The 16,527-nt window shown below is 48.0% G+C and overlaps 1 protein-coding gene across 13 annotated transcripts in view; it reads right to left on the bottom strand.

The window, feature by feature from the left end:
• ATXN1 (ataxin 1) overlaps positions 1-16,527 on the bottom strand; it is a 385,115-nt gene that overhangs the window by 15,589 nt on the left and 352,999 nt on the right. For all 13 annotated transcript variants that reach the window (XM_081294749.1, XM_081294754.1, XM_081294744.1 and 10 more), the window contains one exon: positions 8,105-10,112. In XM_081294749.1, coding sequence (XP_081150875.1) covers positions 8,105-9,952 — 1,848 coding nt within the window. In that variant the 5' untranslated portion in view covers positions 9,953-10,112. The remainder of the gene's footprint in view (positions 1-8,104; positions 10,113-16,527) is intronic.

The following is a 16,527-nucleotide window of genomic DNA, read 5'->3' as shown; positions in this document are numbered from 1 at the left end:
ACTGAGGCACACCCCCAGCCCTATTTTGTATTTTATTTGGAGATAGGGTCTCACCGAGTTGCTTGGCACCTTGCTAAATTGCCTCAGCCTCCGGAGCTGCTGGGATTACAGGTGTGCGCCACTGTGCCCGGCTAGACATAAGATTCTTAAAGCTTAATTGGCAGTCTGCTTTCAATGCCAGGGTATGTGGTGAGGTGGGGATCATTAAAAGTTAATGAAGAAATCCCACTACTATTTAGGACACAATTTCTTACCTTCCATGAGACAGATCTATACATGCAAAACAAGTAACTTCATAAGGCTGGGGATGTAGCTCAGTGGCAGAGCATTTGCCTTGCATGTGTGAGGCTCTGGGTTCAATCCCCAGGACCACAAAATACCCAGCAACTTCACAAGGGTGTACTTGGGTGTTGGCTGTCATCTCATGAGGTCCACTTGGATGTCTACCCAGCAGTTCTAACCTGAACTGAGGAAGCAGACCTCCCAACATGCCCTGGAGGGTTCTTCCCCATCTCCACTGATTTTTCAAATTGTTCAGTATCTTCTGCTCTATCATACCACATGCATCCGAATCATTGGCTGATCCTATCGGTTTCTCTTCCTAATACACCGTTTGTCACTACCTACCACCACTCTCCTGCTCAGGCCTGCATATTACTTGGTAAAAAAAATTTCCAGAACAAGCCCGTCCTCACATGTTGTAGTAAACTGGTCTCTCCTTGCTGGTCCTTCAACTGCCAAGAAACATGCCCTTCAAGTCCGTGCCCTCTTCCGGGGAACCTTTCTGCCCCCTAAGTCAATGCCCCCCCCCCCTTCTTCCCAGATAGAGCACCTTCCCTGGCTGACCACATCATGGAACAACTTTCCTTCCAACCTTAGTTTCCTTATATTTTTTCATAATACTTTATTTTTTCAATAGAACTTTTGATGCCTTGTGTTTGTATTTACTCACGTGTCTGGTTCTCTCCTCCCCTAGACCCACTGTTCTATCCCCAGAATCAGGATACCATTCAAGTTTGCCTTCCGGATAGAAAATCACTGCAATGGCACAACTGGCCAGCAGAGGGCAATGTTGAGTCAACCAAGAGGCTCTGCCGCCGCCCCCACCCCCCCATTTTTTTTTCTTCCCCTTTTTAAAAAACCAGCCAACACCCCAGCCTTAAGGCCCTCTCCAAGGAAAGAGCTGGTGCCCTCCAGAGGAATGGGAAGGACTGGCTCATCCTGGGTTGAGCCATAGCTGTCTGGCTTAGCGTTTCTCCACCAGATACTGCTGCACTCATGATTTCACAAAATCAAACTCAGGTTACTCCTGTCCACTCCAGCTCCTTCAGCTGATCATCATTAGTTCATTTTATGTTCTCATCAGGGTGCCACACATTTTCCAGGATGGCCTCTGATTAAACGACAAGGAAAATAAATCAATGGGCGCAGGACCATGAACAACCAGAGCCAATTAGGGGACCCCTGGCAGTCACCACAGACCATCTTTTCATTCCATAAATGCATCCAAACACTTAAAGTAATCTGCAAGATCAAACGTGAGCAGGTAGAGCTTTTGTCCTTTGTCAGCTTGAAACTCCCCTGCCTTTTGTCTCTGGACACCTTGTGGCTACCACCTCTCATTTTTAGGGGCAGATCTCCTGCCATCCAGCTCTGCCCTTTCCCACCCTCCTGGCCCTGTTGGGACCCCTCATCACCGCTCTGATGAGACACCTGCCTCCCTCCTCCCCTCATCTGCTCCACTAAAACGACTACCTCTAGACAGAGAGGCAACACAGCCTCATTTCTGGGCTGATAATGATGTATTCGACATCGTCCTACCCTGGCTAATGACCAGCTTTTAAGATTGTTTTTAGTTCTTCTATGTGAAAGCTCAATATAATTCCCTTAACTACTTAGTCAATTACGGCATCTAAGCACTCTATGCGTATGCACATATTTACGCTGTTTGGGTGTATATTTTACTTAGATTGGTGCTCTGTCTATATACACATATGTACATTTCACCAAAAACAGGATAAAGGAAAACAAGACGTCTGTTGTTTAGATGAGTCTCCTCTTCCTTCGCAAGAATCCCTGTTTTCACAACCGAGAAGGGCATCTGCTTTAAAAAACTTTTTTTTTTTTTTTTTTTTTTTTTTTTTTTTTTTGCATGACACCATCCCAAACATACAAACTCTGCCTGGAGCTGGGAACAATGCAATTTCTCAGATGCTGGGTTTTTAATGAATATGTTTTGCTTTTTTTGTGAAATTACTAGATTGGAAATCCTTAACTTTGTCTACAAGTGAGATTCTGGATCCTGTGTTACCTGTAGAGAGAAGCCAATGTGCTTTTTTCTTGAACAGTTTGCATGACTCTGTTCTCAACGTGAGGGAAACAGAAAAACCTCTTAGCGATGACTAGAGGGGAAAGCAAGAGACCATTTACTTCAATGTTTAAAAATCATTAATAAAATAGTCAAAACTCTTCGGTTCAGTGTAAGAATATCTGTGAGTATTCTATTTAAAACATTCCATCATGTTAACGCTGAGCCTGACTCAGCCTTCAATGGAGCATTGCAGAATGGCTCAGGAACACCCCTCACCCCCCCCACGGCACAGAGACGCCTCCAAACACAAGTTCCCAACTTCGAGCTGGGGTCTTCTCACACTGTTGCCTGGCTTGCAGAACTTTCCAGTGGGAAGATCCCATTAAGAGGCTCAGTTCAGGGCTGGCCAGGAAGGACAAAATATCTACCCAGCAACCACAACAGCTCTGGCATGGTGGCATGAGGCTCTGCATGGATTGCACATTCCTTCCTGCAAACACTCGTCTCTTAGGGTCTTAAACTGTGTGCCTTAAAGAATGGTGACAAAATACTCAGCCAAAAACAGATGCACACTGCCTAAGCCACAAAGACAAAGAACCAGAAATACATATTGCTAAGTGCAAGAAGCCAGTCCCAAAACACTGCATCCAAAAACGCTGCAGCCCTCTGACACTCCAGAAAAAGGTAAAAAGATTGGTGGCTGCCAGGGGTTTGAGGCAAAGAGTTGGAAAGGGGGAGAACACTTAAAGCTTCGAGGGTTTTTAGGTTGGTGACCCTACTCTGAATAATACCGTAATGCTGGCTACAAAATCACAGAATGCTCAACAGACACACCCTAGTGGAAACCGTGGGATTTAGTTAATGATAATGTATCAATACTGGTTCATCAATCGTAACAGACGTGCAGGATTTTAATAATAGAAGACACTGCATTGGGGGAACTCTACTTTCTGTGCCATGTTTCATACACCTAAAGCAGCTTAAAACAATAAAGTCTTAATTTTTTTTAGAAAGCTATAAACCATAACCGTCTGTGGCCACATGCCTCAATAATACATAAAAGATCACCCATCTGGGGGCACTTATGTTACACAAAGATTAAAGAAGAGCATTTTTCTTCTTCCTTTTTCTTTTTCTGAGTTGGAATCTTGCTACATTGATTGCCCGGGCTGGTCCCAAACCCTTGGGCTCAAGGGATCCCCCTGCCTCAGCCTCCAGAGTAGCTGGGACTGTAGGTGCATGCTGATATGCCTAATGTGTATGTGTGTGTGTGTGTGTGTGAGTGAGTGTGAGAGAGAGAGAGAGAGAGAGAGAGAGAGAGAGAGAGAGAGAGAGAGAGAGAGAGAGATTGATTCTCTTTTCATTATTAGAACTGATAGGACTTTTATGACCTTTTATGACTTAAGATTGGGGCATAGGCCCAGCATTCAGGGCAGTGACCAAATATCTATTTTTTGATGTATTAGGATATGTTTCCGCCAAGCCCTGCATGGTAAATGTTGGCAAGGAGGTTGCCTTGGCTGCTGAGAGACGACTCTCTGGGCTTATTTGCTGCTCGCATGAGTGCCTTGCTATTTTTAGGCTGCAGCTAATCCATTCAATGCATAACGCTGCCACCATGACTCAGAGCCCCAGCAGTCAAACTAAAAAATAGTGGAATGAAAGCAAAGCCACCGGTAGACGTGGGGTAAGCACATCATTATAACACACTGCAGGAGCGGGCACACACGCCCACACCAGGAAGGCAGGGCAAGAAAATGGCACTGAATATTAAGCAGCCACCAAGGAGGCAAGGGAAGCAGTCACCTCGGCAGGATCCAGGAAGTGAGAGACAGCTCTAATGGCACACGGAGCTCGGCGTTTAGGAAATCATCGGCCAAAGAGAAGTGTCAGCCCAGAGTGCTTTACAAATCAATTTTACTACAAGTCCATGGGGCGAATCCCGGGTACTCCTCAGAAGAGCAGAACCCAGGGAGCATGAGACAGCGGGCAGGGTGTTCGTAAGATGGAACTCTGTTTGCTGGCTGGGGCTGTCCTGGGCTGGGGCTCTGCCAGTGGGCACATGGCTAACAATCTCTGCAAAAGTGGAACTGGTAAGCCCCTTATATCTTCGCGGTGCTCTTACGGATCCATCCCTGACGTCCAAATCATGCTCAGGAAAGCACATCCCGTATGCTCACACAGAATGGCAGGTAGTCCTTCAGCAGGCCTGGCAGAAACGGGAATTCCAGGTCTTCTTGGTCATGCATGGAAGGCAGTAAGAGGATTCAGGCAAGGAAAAGTACCTTAAGGTATTTGCTGGCAAAGTTCAGACATCTTACTAGGCTTCCAGAGATTGTCTCTCCTTCCATGAACTCTATTCAGAGTACAAGGTCTTATATTTACTTCTCACAAGCAAAACTCTCTATTCAGGGCCAACAGCCCCTGAGTTGAAGCAGGAAAGGGAAACTCATGTTGCAGTGAGTCCCAGTGGAGACAGTCCTGCATTTTTCTCAGCAGCTAACTTGTTTCCTACCCAAGAACATGTTGTAGTGCCCTCGCGGATGCCACAGCCCGGGAGTCCCACCTAGGACTCGCCACAGACAGGTCCTCACATTTGGAGAATACCGAGCAGGTTATATTTGGGAGTGAGGCCCAAGGGAAGCAATCTGTTGTCCCATGGGGCTCTCAAGCATAACCAAGGGATGGCAGGTGGAGAAACTCTGTCCCACCTGTGGTAGCATGTGTCACCTGTCCCCCAGCTGATGGAGGCTCACTGGGTACACACAGTGATAAAGAACACCCAAAGCTCCTTTACTTCTTCCATAGCATCATGCCTCGTCTGTGCATGGCAGTAGTGTGCTAGGTACGGTGAAGTCACAGGCACCAGCGACAGGTATGTGAAAACATGGTTCTCCTTTGCTGCCTTGTTAGAGCATCAGCCAGAGATGATGCTAGAGACATCTTGCCACAGGAGTAATTAGGAATTCAGTTCCTTAAAAGTAATAGCCAAGCTGGGCGTAGTGGCATATGCCTGTAATCCCAGAGGCTCGAGAGGCTGAGGCAGGAGGATCGTGAGTTCAAAGCCAGCCTCAGCAATTTGGAGAGGCCCTAAGTAACTCAGGGAGACACTGTCTCCAAATAAAATACAAAAAAGGCCCGGGGATATGGCTCAGGGGTTAAGCACCCCTGGGTTCAATCCCCAGTACAAAAAAAAAAAATTAATAGCCACTCGTCATGTGCCACTAGTCCTGGCCCCAAGAGATCATCTTAGTAAGGAATCACTTTCCTTTAGTAGAGATGGGAGCAGTTGCCATCATCTGGGAGAGGTGAGGCAGCTGGTCCACACAAACCCCCGGCCTCGCTCCTGGTGCTCTGCCTGCCTCGCCACACCACATGCTTGGATCACAAAGCCACGCGTCCTGTAGAAAACAACGTCTTCTTCCACAGCTTCCTGACATTCAATGTGCACATCTACATTTCCCTGGGGGTGTGTGAGCCATATTGAGAAGACCTGGACATCCCTCAGGCTAGGGAGAAAAGCCCTTGGGGATATGCAGCCTGAAGCCCTGGGAACCTCCCCGAGGTGGGACCTCAGTTCCCTGTCCCGTCCCTTCTCGCCTTTCCCGTCTCTTACTCTGAAGCTGAACCTGCTCCTCATGGCAAACACAGCTGGTGGAGTGTTTGAGCTCCCATGACGTCAGCCCGTCTCTGATAGGCTGCTGGAGAAGATGACACATGGCTGGGCCGGCAGTGCTTGGGCCTTGCACTGTTTTCCCAAGGCCTGAAGCCAAGCCTCCTCTTTAGCAGACCATAGTTCTCTTGCCTTGCTTTCCAGAATCCCTCTCTGGCATGTAGCACAGCAGCACGGGGGCTGCCCTGCAGATTGTGGATGATCCCTGACAAGCCTACCTGCTGATTTGCACCTTGGCTGTCAGCAAAGAGACTCAGTGATCAGGTCATGGGAAAGAAAAGAAAGCAGAGCTTCGACATTACATGGAAGGTAGTTTTGTTTTGTTTTTTAAATCATCGAGGCATTAATTTTGCAAAGTTCTGAGCAGCAACTACAGATGGTTAGTGAGTTCTGAATAATTATGCCATTTTAAAACAATCTTGATATTTGGCTTTTTTTAAAAATCAGAACTTTTGAGAAATCTTTCTTGGGTTTCACCAATGACTGTCAACCTACAGTGACATCTCCGCATAAAAAAGTATCTCAGGGCCCCTGGTCATTAATGAGCAGTTCTGAAAACATTTTGGGAAATGATCTTTATTTGATCTTTTAAAGGTGCTCTAAGCAATTCAAACTGTTAGTTGGGATATTCAAAGAAAATAAAAAACAAATCAATCTATCAGTTATCCCATGGCCATTTTCGTCTCATACCTGACGTGGGCTCTGCCACATTTGAGTGTTTTTAGGTCCTTAGAGAACATACCCAGAGAAGGAGGGCCCCACAGGCAGGGAAGCACCCAGCTGAGGACAAGCCTGTGAACTTGGACTTGAACCTGCTGCTCATATAAACAGTAGGCTGTGGAACAAATGCACCCTGGAAAGGGCAGAGTGAAGGAGCCCTTGGAAATGCAGAGTTAATCACACCCCCAGTGTTTGGCATGCCTTGGATTAGGTTGCATCTGACTTTACCACAAGCCCAGGAGGGCACCAGGGACAGTTCTAACTTCTCAGACTGTATTAACAATCCCTTTCACTTTCTGATGCTTTGACATCTTAGGGTCTTGCTGGCAGGATCCATCTCTCCTAGGACTAGCTAATTCCTAGAGATGGAAAACAACTCACCTGAGAGCGCACCTTTCTTACGCATACCAATCAATACAAAGCCCACACTCCCATCTCCTCCTATGTTGGTTCAAGGCCTCTGTCTGCCTTCAATAGTCACCACAAGGCTGGCTCCCAGATAACCAGGACAGATCCTATGCCAGAATCCACCAAAATTATTCACACCGACCCACCCTAAGCCTGTTCACCCTGCCTGGCCCATGCCTTCCCATGGGAGTCACAATTAGGGCTCTTGACCACGTTCTCCCTACTTTCTTTGCCTGGAGACACAGGTGCCTCTAGACAACCCCCGCCCCATCTCCATGATGTGGTGTGCTCCCTGTTCTTAGTTAGCATCTGGGAGTGCTAGCAAAACTATATTTTCAACAAGTCATCTCCTGATCTGCCAGCCTTGCCATACCTATATAATATTAAAATCTATATTTTAAAACCTGGATGCTGGAATGGTAGGCAGTGACTTTAGCCTTCAAGGTCCTCTTCCCCCAAAATCAGCCTGTCTTTTTTGATGATTATTATCAGTGCCTGAGCCAGTCAGTCTTTCTCAATCTGGGTTCCTCATTCCAACCATAAAAAAAAAAAAAAAAAAAACTGGAGTGGTAATTTTTTTTCTTTTTTTTTTTTAACTTAAAAATAACTATTTTATACCTATCGAAAAGTGTAGATTCACATGAAGTTCCAAAAACAATGCAGAGAGACCATATCCTCTTAGCCCAGTTTCCCTCAGCGGCAATGTCTCACATAACTGTAGTGTGAGATAGAGTGGTGATCTTCTTAATTGTCCCAAGGACGGCATATAACTAGTCCCATTCTGGATGCATGGAGATTAGTCTGTTACAAAGAGGAGCCCTCATGGAAAATTAGGGCTTAAATTGTCTTAACACAGTGGGGATAGGCCAAGTCTAAGGTCTAGGAACTGGGGAGACCCCTTAATCCTGCTTCGCAGAAGCAATTCGGCTGGCGGGGTGATGGCGGCAGTGCGGCAGGGGTCCCTCTACCTGTGGAACCCCGGCGAGCCTTACCTGTGCTCGGTGCTCCCCGACGGCGAACTGAATCACCGCAACGCCTGGGCTGTGGCTCTCCTCGATGCGCTCCACCGTGCTGGAGTCGATCTTGAGGTCGTTGCTGATCTCTGCACTCTGGATGAAGTCTTCGGTTTTCAAGTCCTCCACCTTCTTGAGCTCTCCGTTGGCCAACTGGATGATGGAGCCTTTCATGAAGTAGGGCGGCAGCGTGGGAGGCGCCGCGGCGGGCGAGGCCACTGACTGCACCACGGGCAGGTGGATCTGGGCCTGCACCATGGCTGGGTAGGCAGCCTGGGTGGCCAGGGCCTCGGGGTTGAAGTTCTCGTTCTTGGCCAGGGCGGTGGTGACGAACGTGTGAGGCACTGCAGCGAACTGGGGCGACGACGTGACTATGGCAGAGGCTGCCCCGGACGCCTCCATGTCAGTGCTGCCCACGGGGATGAGCAGGGGCTGGGTGCCGGGGATCACCAGGTGCTGGGGCAGGCTGCCGGCGTAGGTGATTGCTTGCTGCTGGCCGCTCAGGTAGCCGATGACCGGGGGTTGAGTCCCCGCATAGAAGGCGGTGGCTGGCAGCCCAACAGGGAGAGGCTCTGAAGCACTGTGCGTGGTCTGGATGACCGTGTGGGGTGACAGCGCATAGGACCGGTGGCTGGGCTTCCCTAAGTGCAGGCCGCTTTTGTCGTTGAGGGTGGACGGGGAGGCCTCCCGGTGCGTGGCCTGCTGCACCTCCAGGTCAGCTGCGGGCGTGCTGCTGTTGGGCAGGACCATCACCGAGGCCCGGACCCCCGAGGGATCTCGACTGCTGTAGTCCGCAGGGCTCGGGTGGACCACCACGTGCCTGGACTCATACGGGTGAGGGACGGCCTTGCTGCCCACCTTGCCCAGGCCCAGCTCGGCCGAAGACGGAGCCCCGTACCGCCGACTCTTCTCCATCTCCCCGTTCAGGACCTCCTTGGCCTGCATGGCCTGCTGCAGCCTGCTGCTCTCGGCTTTCTTGGTGGACTCCCGGGGAACGAAGTGGCCGCCGGAGTCGGTGTACTGCACGACCACCTGCGAGGGGGGCCCCAGGGTGAGCGTGTGCGGGATCATCGTCTGATGCGGGTGGAGGTGGACGGGGATGGCCGAAGGAGAGGCCGCGCGCCCGCTGCTCTGCGGAGAGCTGGAAATGTGGACGTACTGGTTCTGCTGGGTGGGTGGGGGGGACCCCGGGGTGACCAGCCCCGGAGCCCGGCCGAGGTGCTGCGGAGGCGGCGGCTCAACCTTGTGTCCCGGTGCCTGGCTCAGGCTGCCCATGCTGGCCAGCAGGGTGGAATAGGCCTCCAGTTGGGAGCGCTGGGATGGAGTGGTGGCCCCCGGGGCGGAGGCCACTGCACTGGTGACAGGGTTGGCCGATGGGGAGATCAGCTGCGAAGGGATGAAGCCGGCATAGGGCCCGCTGTACTGGGAGGAGCCGATGAACTGGAAGGTGTGTGGAAGGTGGGCGTACTGAACGGGAGACACGGGAGTCCCTGACTGCGGGGGAGGGTACGCCGTGGGCAGCGTGGTGGCTGCGGGGACCGACCTGGGAGCGCTGGGTGGGGAGTAGTCCAGCCCGGTGGACAATGCTTTGTGTAAACCTATTCCCTGTTGTAAACCAAGCTCCACAGAAGTCCCTGTGGGCCCGTGCCTCCCGCCCCCATGGCCTCGGCCACCAGAGTTGCTGGGGAGCCATGCCACGCCCTCTGCCCGGTGGTTGTCGCTGGGCAGGGCGGTGGTGGCCTTGTCCTCGGAGGGCCGGCTGGTGGCGGGGATCTCGCGCTTCTTGGGAGGCAGGCATTCGTTGCTCCGCTCTTGGTTGGATTTCATTTTTCGCCGTCCCCCCTCCACGGTGACCGTTTCACTGTCTGGCTGGCTCTGATTTTAGTCTGATAAACGGAAAGTCACATTTGATTTCTGTAGGGGATCCAGGCTCTTCATGAGGAATCATCTCCCCGTGGGTACACTCGGCCAACAGCGGTTCCGGATTCTGAGAAGAGGAAGAGGGCAGCCAGGGGGGAAGAGAGAGAGAGAGAGAGAGAGAGAGAGAGAGAGAGAGAGAGAGAGGAGGGAGGGAGGGAGGGGAAGGAAGCAAAAATATCAGCCTTGGGAAAGAAACGTCCCAGCAAGATTAAGACTAAGCCCCTGGACTCCACATGAATTCCAAAAACCTGATCACAGGCTTGCACCAGGTAAGACACTAGCCACGTTGGTCAGAACATTCTAGATGAGGCCTGTTAGCATACTGAGCTGGTAGAAACTTAAAAGCACATACTCTTTATGGAGTTAACAACTCCCCTAAGTCATTTTCAATTCCCCCTTCTCCTCCCTTTTCTTCAAGGGCAGGCAGACTATGCATTTCTTTCCCTGGGTGATACAGCCAAATGATGCCCATAGGAAGGACCCACCAGGTGGTCAGCTGGCCCCTGATCCCCCACAGCCAGGTTCCGGGAAGAGCAGGTTAAAGTGCTGAGTAGGTCTTTCCTGATTATTTCTGAATTCTCACCTGCCAGTGCCAGTACTCTCAAGAATTCACCTGGCTCTAGGTCCAGACAGGATCTATGCCATCCCTAACATATACACCCACTGGCTCAGCAGAAGCAGCCCCAAATAGTCCTGTTCTCTATAACTTTGAAAAGAATTCCCTGTACAGCCACTCATGGAAACAGAAAGCCAAAAGAAATCTGTGAGGCAGGCAAAAAAAAATGCATTTGATTGCAGTTTCAAAAAAAAAAAAAAAACAAAACCCAAATACAATAATAGGGCTAAGGCATTGAAAGTTTTCTTAATGAGGGTTACGTACTCACTCCATCCTCGGTGCTCTCTCCCCTTCTAAGCCGTCTTTGAATTTTCTCCTCATGCCACCCTCTCCCTTTCTCCTTGGAAAGGGCAACTCACTAGTAACACTAGAAATGAGACGTCTTTCCAACAAATCTGACTCCTGTGTTCGAACCTGGCCAAACAGTGGCCCTGGAGTCTGTTCTTATTGATACATATCTCAGTCTCTTGGTAACACTGGACTCCAGTTGCCACTACTGTGTGTATAAACCAGTGCCCACTTGGCCTGGTGCATCTTTGGAACCAATATGAACACACTGACAAGGAGAAGGTGCAAGTTCCCTCATGGGGGGCTGTAGAGGTAAGCAACAGCCTGTGCTGCCATCCCAAGAGCTATGGGGCTGGACTTTGAGAATCACACGCCTTTGGGTTCTCCAGACCTTCTTTTCTATGATCAGATTTTTTGTCGTGGCCTTCGGCTTTCAACCTTTAGCCAGGCTGAAGCAACAGTGAGATTCCTACCTACGGCAGGCAGCACTCCTTCAGCCCCTCCATAAACCACCTGAATCCCCAATCTCTCCTGTCTGGTGTTCAATCCTCCACCCTAACTTGCAATTCTGGGGGGCAATAGTTTAATGACTCTTGCTGATTGTGCTTCAATAGCAACAGACACCAAGATAAAATGACAAATGACATGACAGAAAGCTCCTCTCCTTGATGACTTTGAGCAATAGAAGAAGGAGGAATTTTAGGAACTTGATGTCACAACATCAAAGGGTATTTCACACGACAAGAGAGGCACTTAAAGACTACGCAACAAAAACTAAAAAGACTTGAAATATTAATGCTCAGGAAGTGAAGAACCATCCTGGCATCCAAGGAGTTTACCCTCCCAAGCTGCAGATCCTAAATAACTTCATTCCGTACAACCTGTCTTAGAAAGAGCACAGCTTGTAATCTATACCCAGTGCTTACAAATCAATTACGAGGACAGAATAAAATTAAACTCTGAAAGTATCAAGAAAGTTGCCCCCTTGAAAAGTATTGATAATGACCTTTTAATAGTGACTCAAAGAGCCACTCTTAAGAAAGGGAACTGGATAAGCCCCCCGCACCCCCCCCATTCTCATGTTTGTTAGCAAGGAACACTCATTTCTGAGTACTCAGAGAACTGTTCTGGGCGCCCCCTGCTGGTTCCACAGGAGAACAGATCCAAAAAAAACCCCCACAGGATTTCATTAGAAACGTTCATGCAAGAGTGATATGTCAGAATCTGAAATGAGAACATTTGCATACAGTAGGCCCAGCCAGTAAGGGAATAGGTTAATTAGCTCAAGGCAGCTCTGGGGAAGAAAAAAACAGCAGCATAAAAGTCCTTTCAGAGCCAAGTAAAATGTCAAACACATTCAGGAAGGGGCCCATTAGCAATGGAAATGTAAAATGTCAGTACAAGGAATGCACAACAAACCAAACTAGAAAACCCCTTGAAAAGTACTTTTAAGAACCTAGATTTCATAAATTGGGGAAAGAATGCTGACTTGCTTCTCAGAAGCACAGGATTTTATTTATTTATTTATTTATTTATTTATTTATTTGAGAGGCTGGTTTCATGGGTCCTAAATGCTAACTGGGTGGACTTCTGCCAATGGACCATGAAGACATATCAGCTTTGACACACAAATTCAGATTTCTTTTTCTTAAACATTATCCATTAATAAACAGTATCTTTTCTAGAGATTGCCAATGATAAGTCAAGGATATATTTAAAAAGAAGTTAGAGTGAGCCAGGTTGAACTATATAAATCTCAACTCATCTCCTCCTAAATTTATTAATCTAAAGTATTTTTCAAAAAAAGATATAGGGTCTCACTGGTCTGGTCTGAAACTCCTGGGCTCATGTGATCTTCCTGTCTCAGCCTCCCAAGTAGCTGGGACTACAAGTGTGCACCACCGCATCTGGCCTTCTCCTAAGTTTAGAACTGTTGGCCAGTGCAGCATTGAGGAGCAAGAGCTCTCTAATTCTAGGTTATGTGTCACTTCTCTGCGCACTCTGAGCTGTACTGTGTACATTTTCCATTGAATGGGAAACCTGAAGGTAGAAACTGGATCTTGCTGTATTTCCAATGAACCACCAGAGGGCGCCATAGTACACCAGCACAGCATTACTGTATTGGGATGAAAGAAGAGGTAATTTATGAATGTGAAAAAGTAGAGTAGTGGGGGAGGGGGAGAGGGAGAAGAAAGAGAAATAAAAAAGGAGAATGGGACGTTCACTTTTGGGTCTCTTTCTAGTTGCAGACAAAACGCCTCTGAGTCCTGAACTCTCAGGGGTCCTGGAGTGCACCTGCCAACAACAGGAAGATTTCTTTGAAACATGGCCAGCGCTATGGACGCTAAGTTACCAAACCACATGCGAATCACACTGCTTAAACACCAACAGAAAAGAGAAAGCAGAAGGGAAATTAATAGATGAACCAAGACCAATTTATTTAGAGCTTACTACTTATGGTTTGCCTGGCAATCAGTGTTCTGAATACATTCATCTCAAGCACTTGTGGATTTTTAAATGTAGCTTCTACATTTATATTTATTTCATTATCAGTATTTTTAAATTTAGCCCGGTGCTTTTGTTCATTATCAGTACTTTTTAAATCTAGCTCGGTGGTAATTTGCCTTGTTAGTCAAAGTCTTATCCTCAGATCAGCAACACCAGCATCCTGGAGCTCTTTAGAAAGGCAAAAATTATGGCCCCAACCAGGACCTGCATGTTAACAAGATTTCCAGGAGATTCAGAGGGACAGTAAAAAGAAACTCAAGAGTACATTTTCTACTTTTTTTTTTTTTTTTTTTTTGATACTGAACTCAGGAGCACTTGACCACTGAGCCACATCCCCAGCCCTATTTTGTATTTTATTTAGAGACAGGGTTTCACTGAGTTGCTTAGGGCCTCACTTTTGCTGAGGCTGGCTTTGAACTCTCGATCCTCCTGCCCCAGCTCTCCAAGCCACTGGGATGACAGGCATGTGCCATACATTTTCTAATTCTGAATTGTTAAGCAAATTAAACACAGCTGTCCCCTTTCGAATGGAGCAGGCATAGGTAGCCACACTAGGTGCCATGCGTACCCTGGGGCTGAGAGCCTCCCAGGCTCTTGACCTTGGGATCATCAAACCCAACACAAGTCTACCTAATAACTGCCCCTTTTCTCCTGGTTCGTTAAAAAACTAGAGAGAGACGTGTTTTTCAAAGACTATGATGCATTTTATGGACTCAATCAACTCCAGGAAGAAAAATGGAATTGTTTAACAAGGAAAGCCCCTACTTACATCTTTGCCATCATTCCAATTCAAAGATGTTTTCGCTTCTATCACGGATCCAGACGGAGAAGGGAAAGGAAAATGAGAAACTACTGTGCTACTGTCGTGAGGCCCTGTGCCCACTGACTCCCAGCCTTGTAAACAACTGCTCAGAAGAGAAGAACCCCTAGGATTTGATGCCTAAAGCCCCAACTAGGCACTCCAAGGCTGCAGAATCCACAGAGTGGTTCTGCCTACGAACACAACCCTGGGTTTCTCAGTTGAAGTGAACCCATGGCTGCTTGCAGGTCTGTCCCTGCACAATTAGGAGGAAAAGCAGATGCCCTCATGCCTTCCTGTTCTGGAAATCTGGACTCTGAAATGCTTCAAAGTCTGCAGCTTTCAGAGGGCTGTCAGGATGCCATCTGCAGAGAATTCCACACCTGACCTCATGTGACAGGTTGCAGTCAGAGTGCAGGTGCCACTAAAAATGTCATATAAAATGACCTTCAGGAGATGTGTGTAAGGTGTAGGTGAAACACATTTCATGTTTAGACTTGGGTATTTCATTATATGTGTGCAAACATTCCAAAAAAAAAAAAATCCAGAACCTGGAAAACTTTTGGTCCCAAGCATTTTGGGTAAGGGATACTTGTACTGGAAAATGTGTATGACCCTTGAGAGGCAGAACACCTGGACATAATGCCAGAGGTCACCAGGACAGGGCAAGGGCTCTTGAAGTCCTAATTCACCAATCTCCTTCCAGTTTCATCATCTCACCAGAGGGGAAGATGTATGTAGCACCCTGGCAGAAGGCACCTCATTTTGATCAATCATTGAAAATAAGCCCAACCCTGGCATTCTTGGAGTATCCAGGGTGGACAAAGGTGGGTTGACTGGCAGAGCATGCCCCAAAGGAAGTGGATCACACATTCCTCCATCAAATGCTGGGTTTCCAGGAGTACAGTGGACCTTAATTGTTTTATGTCAGCGTGAAGCAAATGGCAGGCTACAACTCTATTTTTAGTTGGGTTCTATTCAACATTTTATTAGTGTTTTGGTTATCATATTTAGAGGTAACAGAAGGCTGGAAGGCATGCTTAATGTGTTGCGGTTAATATTCAAATATATCCTCAGAAGCTGGAAGCAATGGCACAGAACCAAGAAAATTAAGATTAATGAGAATACATACAAGTGCTTACTCTTGGTTTCAATAGCGTAATTAGTCTGGTAGTAGGGGTGGAGCGATCTGGTTTAGGGATGGTTCAAATGAAAAATCTCAGGAATTTTCTATTCCACAATACACTCAATATCAACTAGCACTTAGGCAGGATTCTTAAATGGCTGAAGTAATTATAAGTTTCATTTAAAAAACACAATGTGCAGGATGCAGAGGTGCATGCCTGTAATCCCAGAAGCTGGGGAGGTTGAGGCAGGAGGACCACAGGTTCAAAGCCAGCCTTAGCAAAAGGTGCTAAGCAACTCAGTGAGACCCTGTCTCTAAATCAAATACAAAATAGAGCTGGGGAGGTGGCTCAGTGGTCGAGTGCCCCCGAGTTCAATTCCTTGTATCAAAAAAAAAAAAAAAAAGCATAAAACACATAATGTTCAGAACTAATGAATAAACACTGCAACACTGTGATCATAGATGGTTCTGGTCACATCCTCACTAATGAACTGCTGGCCATGGACACTGGACAATGGGGCGTGTCCAGGGTGGAGTGGCAGGTTGGCGACGGGTCTGGAGGCAAAGCAGCCTGCTGACAGCTGAGACTGCAGGGAGTCTAAGTACAGAGAGCGTGGCACCATTAGAAAGAGTCAGAGCTGTTAAAAACGGGCAGGCTGCCCAGTGAGGCACGTCCCTGTGCCATGCAGAGGATGGGAATAGATTGTCGGGAGGAATGGGGGGACCCTGCCCTGGTTGGGTGTTTGAACGATTTATTCTACATTTTTTCCCCATTACGAATATTTTGAGACTCCATAGATTCCATCCTGTCTCCAGATGGCTTTCTTGGGAGAATGGCCTACTTTCACATTTTCTTCTGTGTCCTCAATGGAAATCGCTTATTGGTTTTATCTTCTGTGTCTGACCTGGAGCCTCCCGGGGCAAGCCCAGGTCCAGGAGGGACACTGAAAGGGAGAAAGGTCCCATCCAGGCACACTTGGGGCCAGAAACCAGCGGGGGTGTGGATAAGAGGCTGCATGAGCTGGCACAGCAGGTTGTCTGCAAGCCTCCCCATACCATGCTTGCTTTTCCACCCTGACTGTACCCCCGAGGTCTTGCTCATCCAAAATCACCGTAAGTGAGAAGAGAAAAAGCAAGAAAGGACA

The sequence above is a fragment of the Spermophilus citellus genome (genome assembly GCF_964194105.1).
Source record: "Spermophilus citellus genome assembly, chromosome: 5".
In the NCBI taxonomy this organism is placed as follows: Eukaryota; Metazoa; Chordata; class Mammalia; order Rodentia; family Sciuridae; genus Spermophilus; species Spermophilus citellus.
Note: the sequence above shows the minus strand (reverse complement) of the source record. Positions and strands in the feature narration are given on the sequence as shown.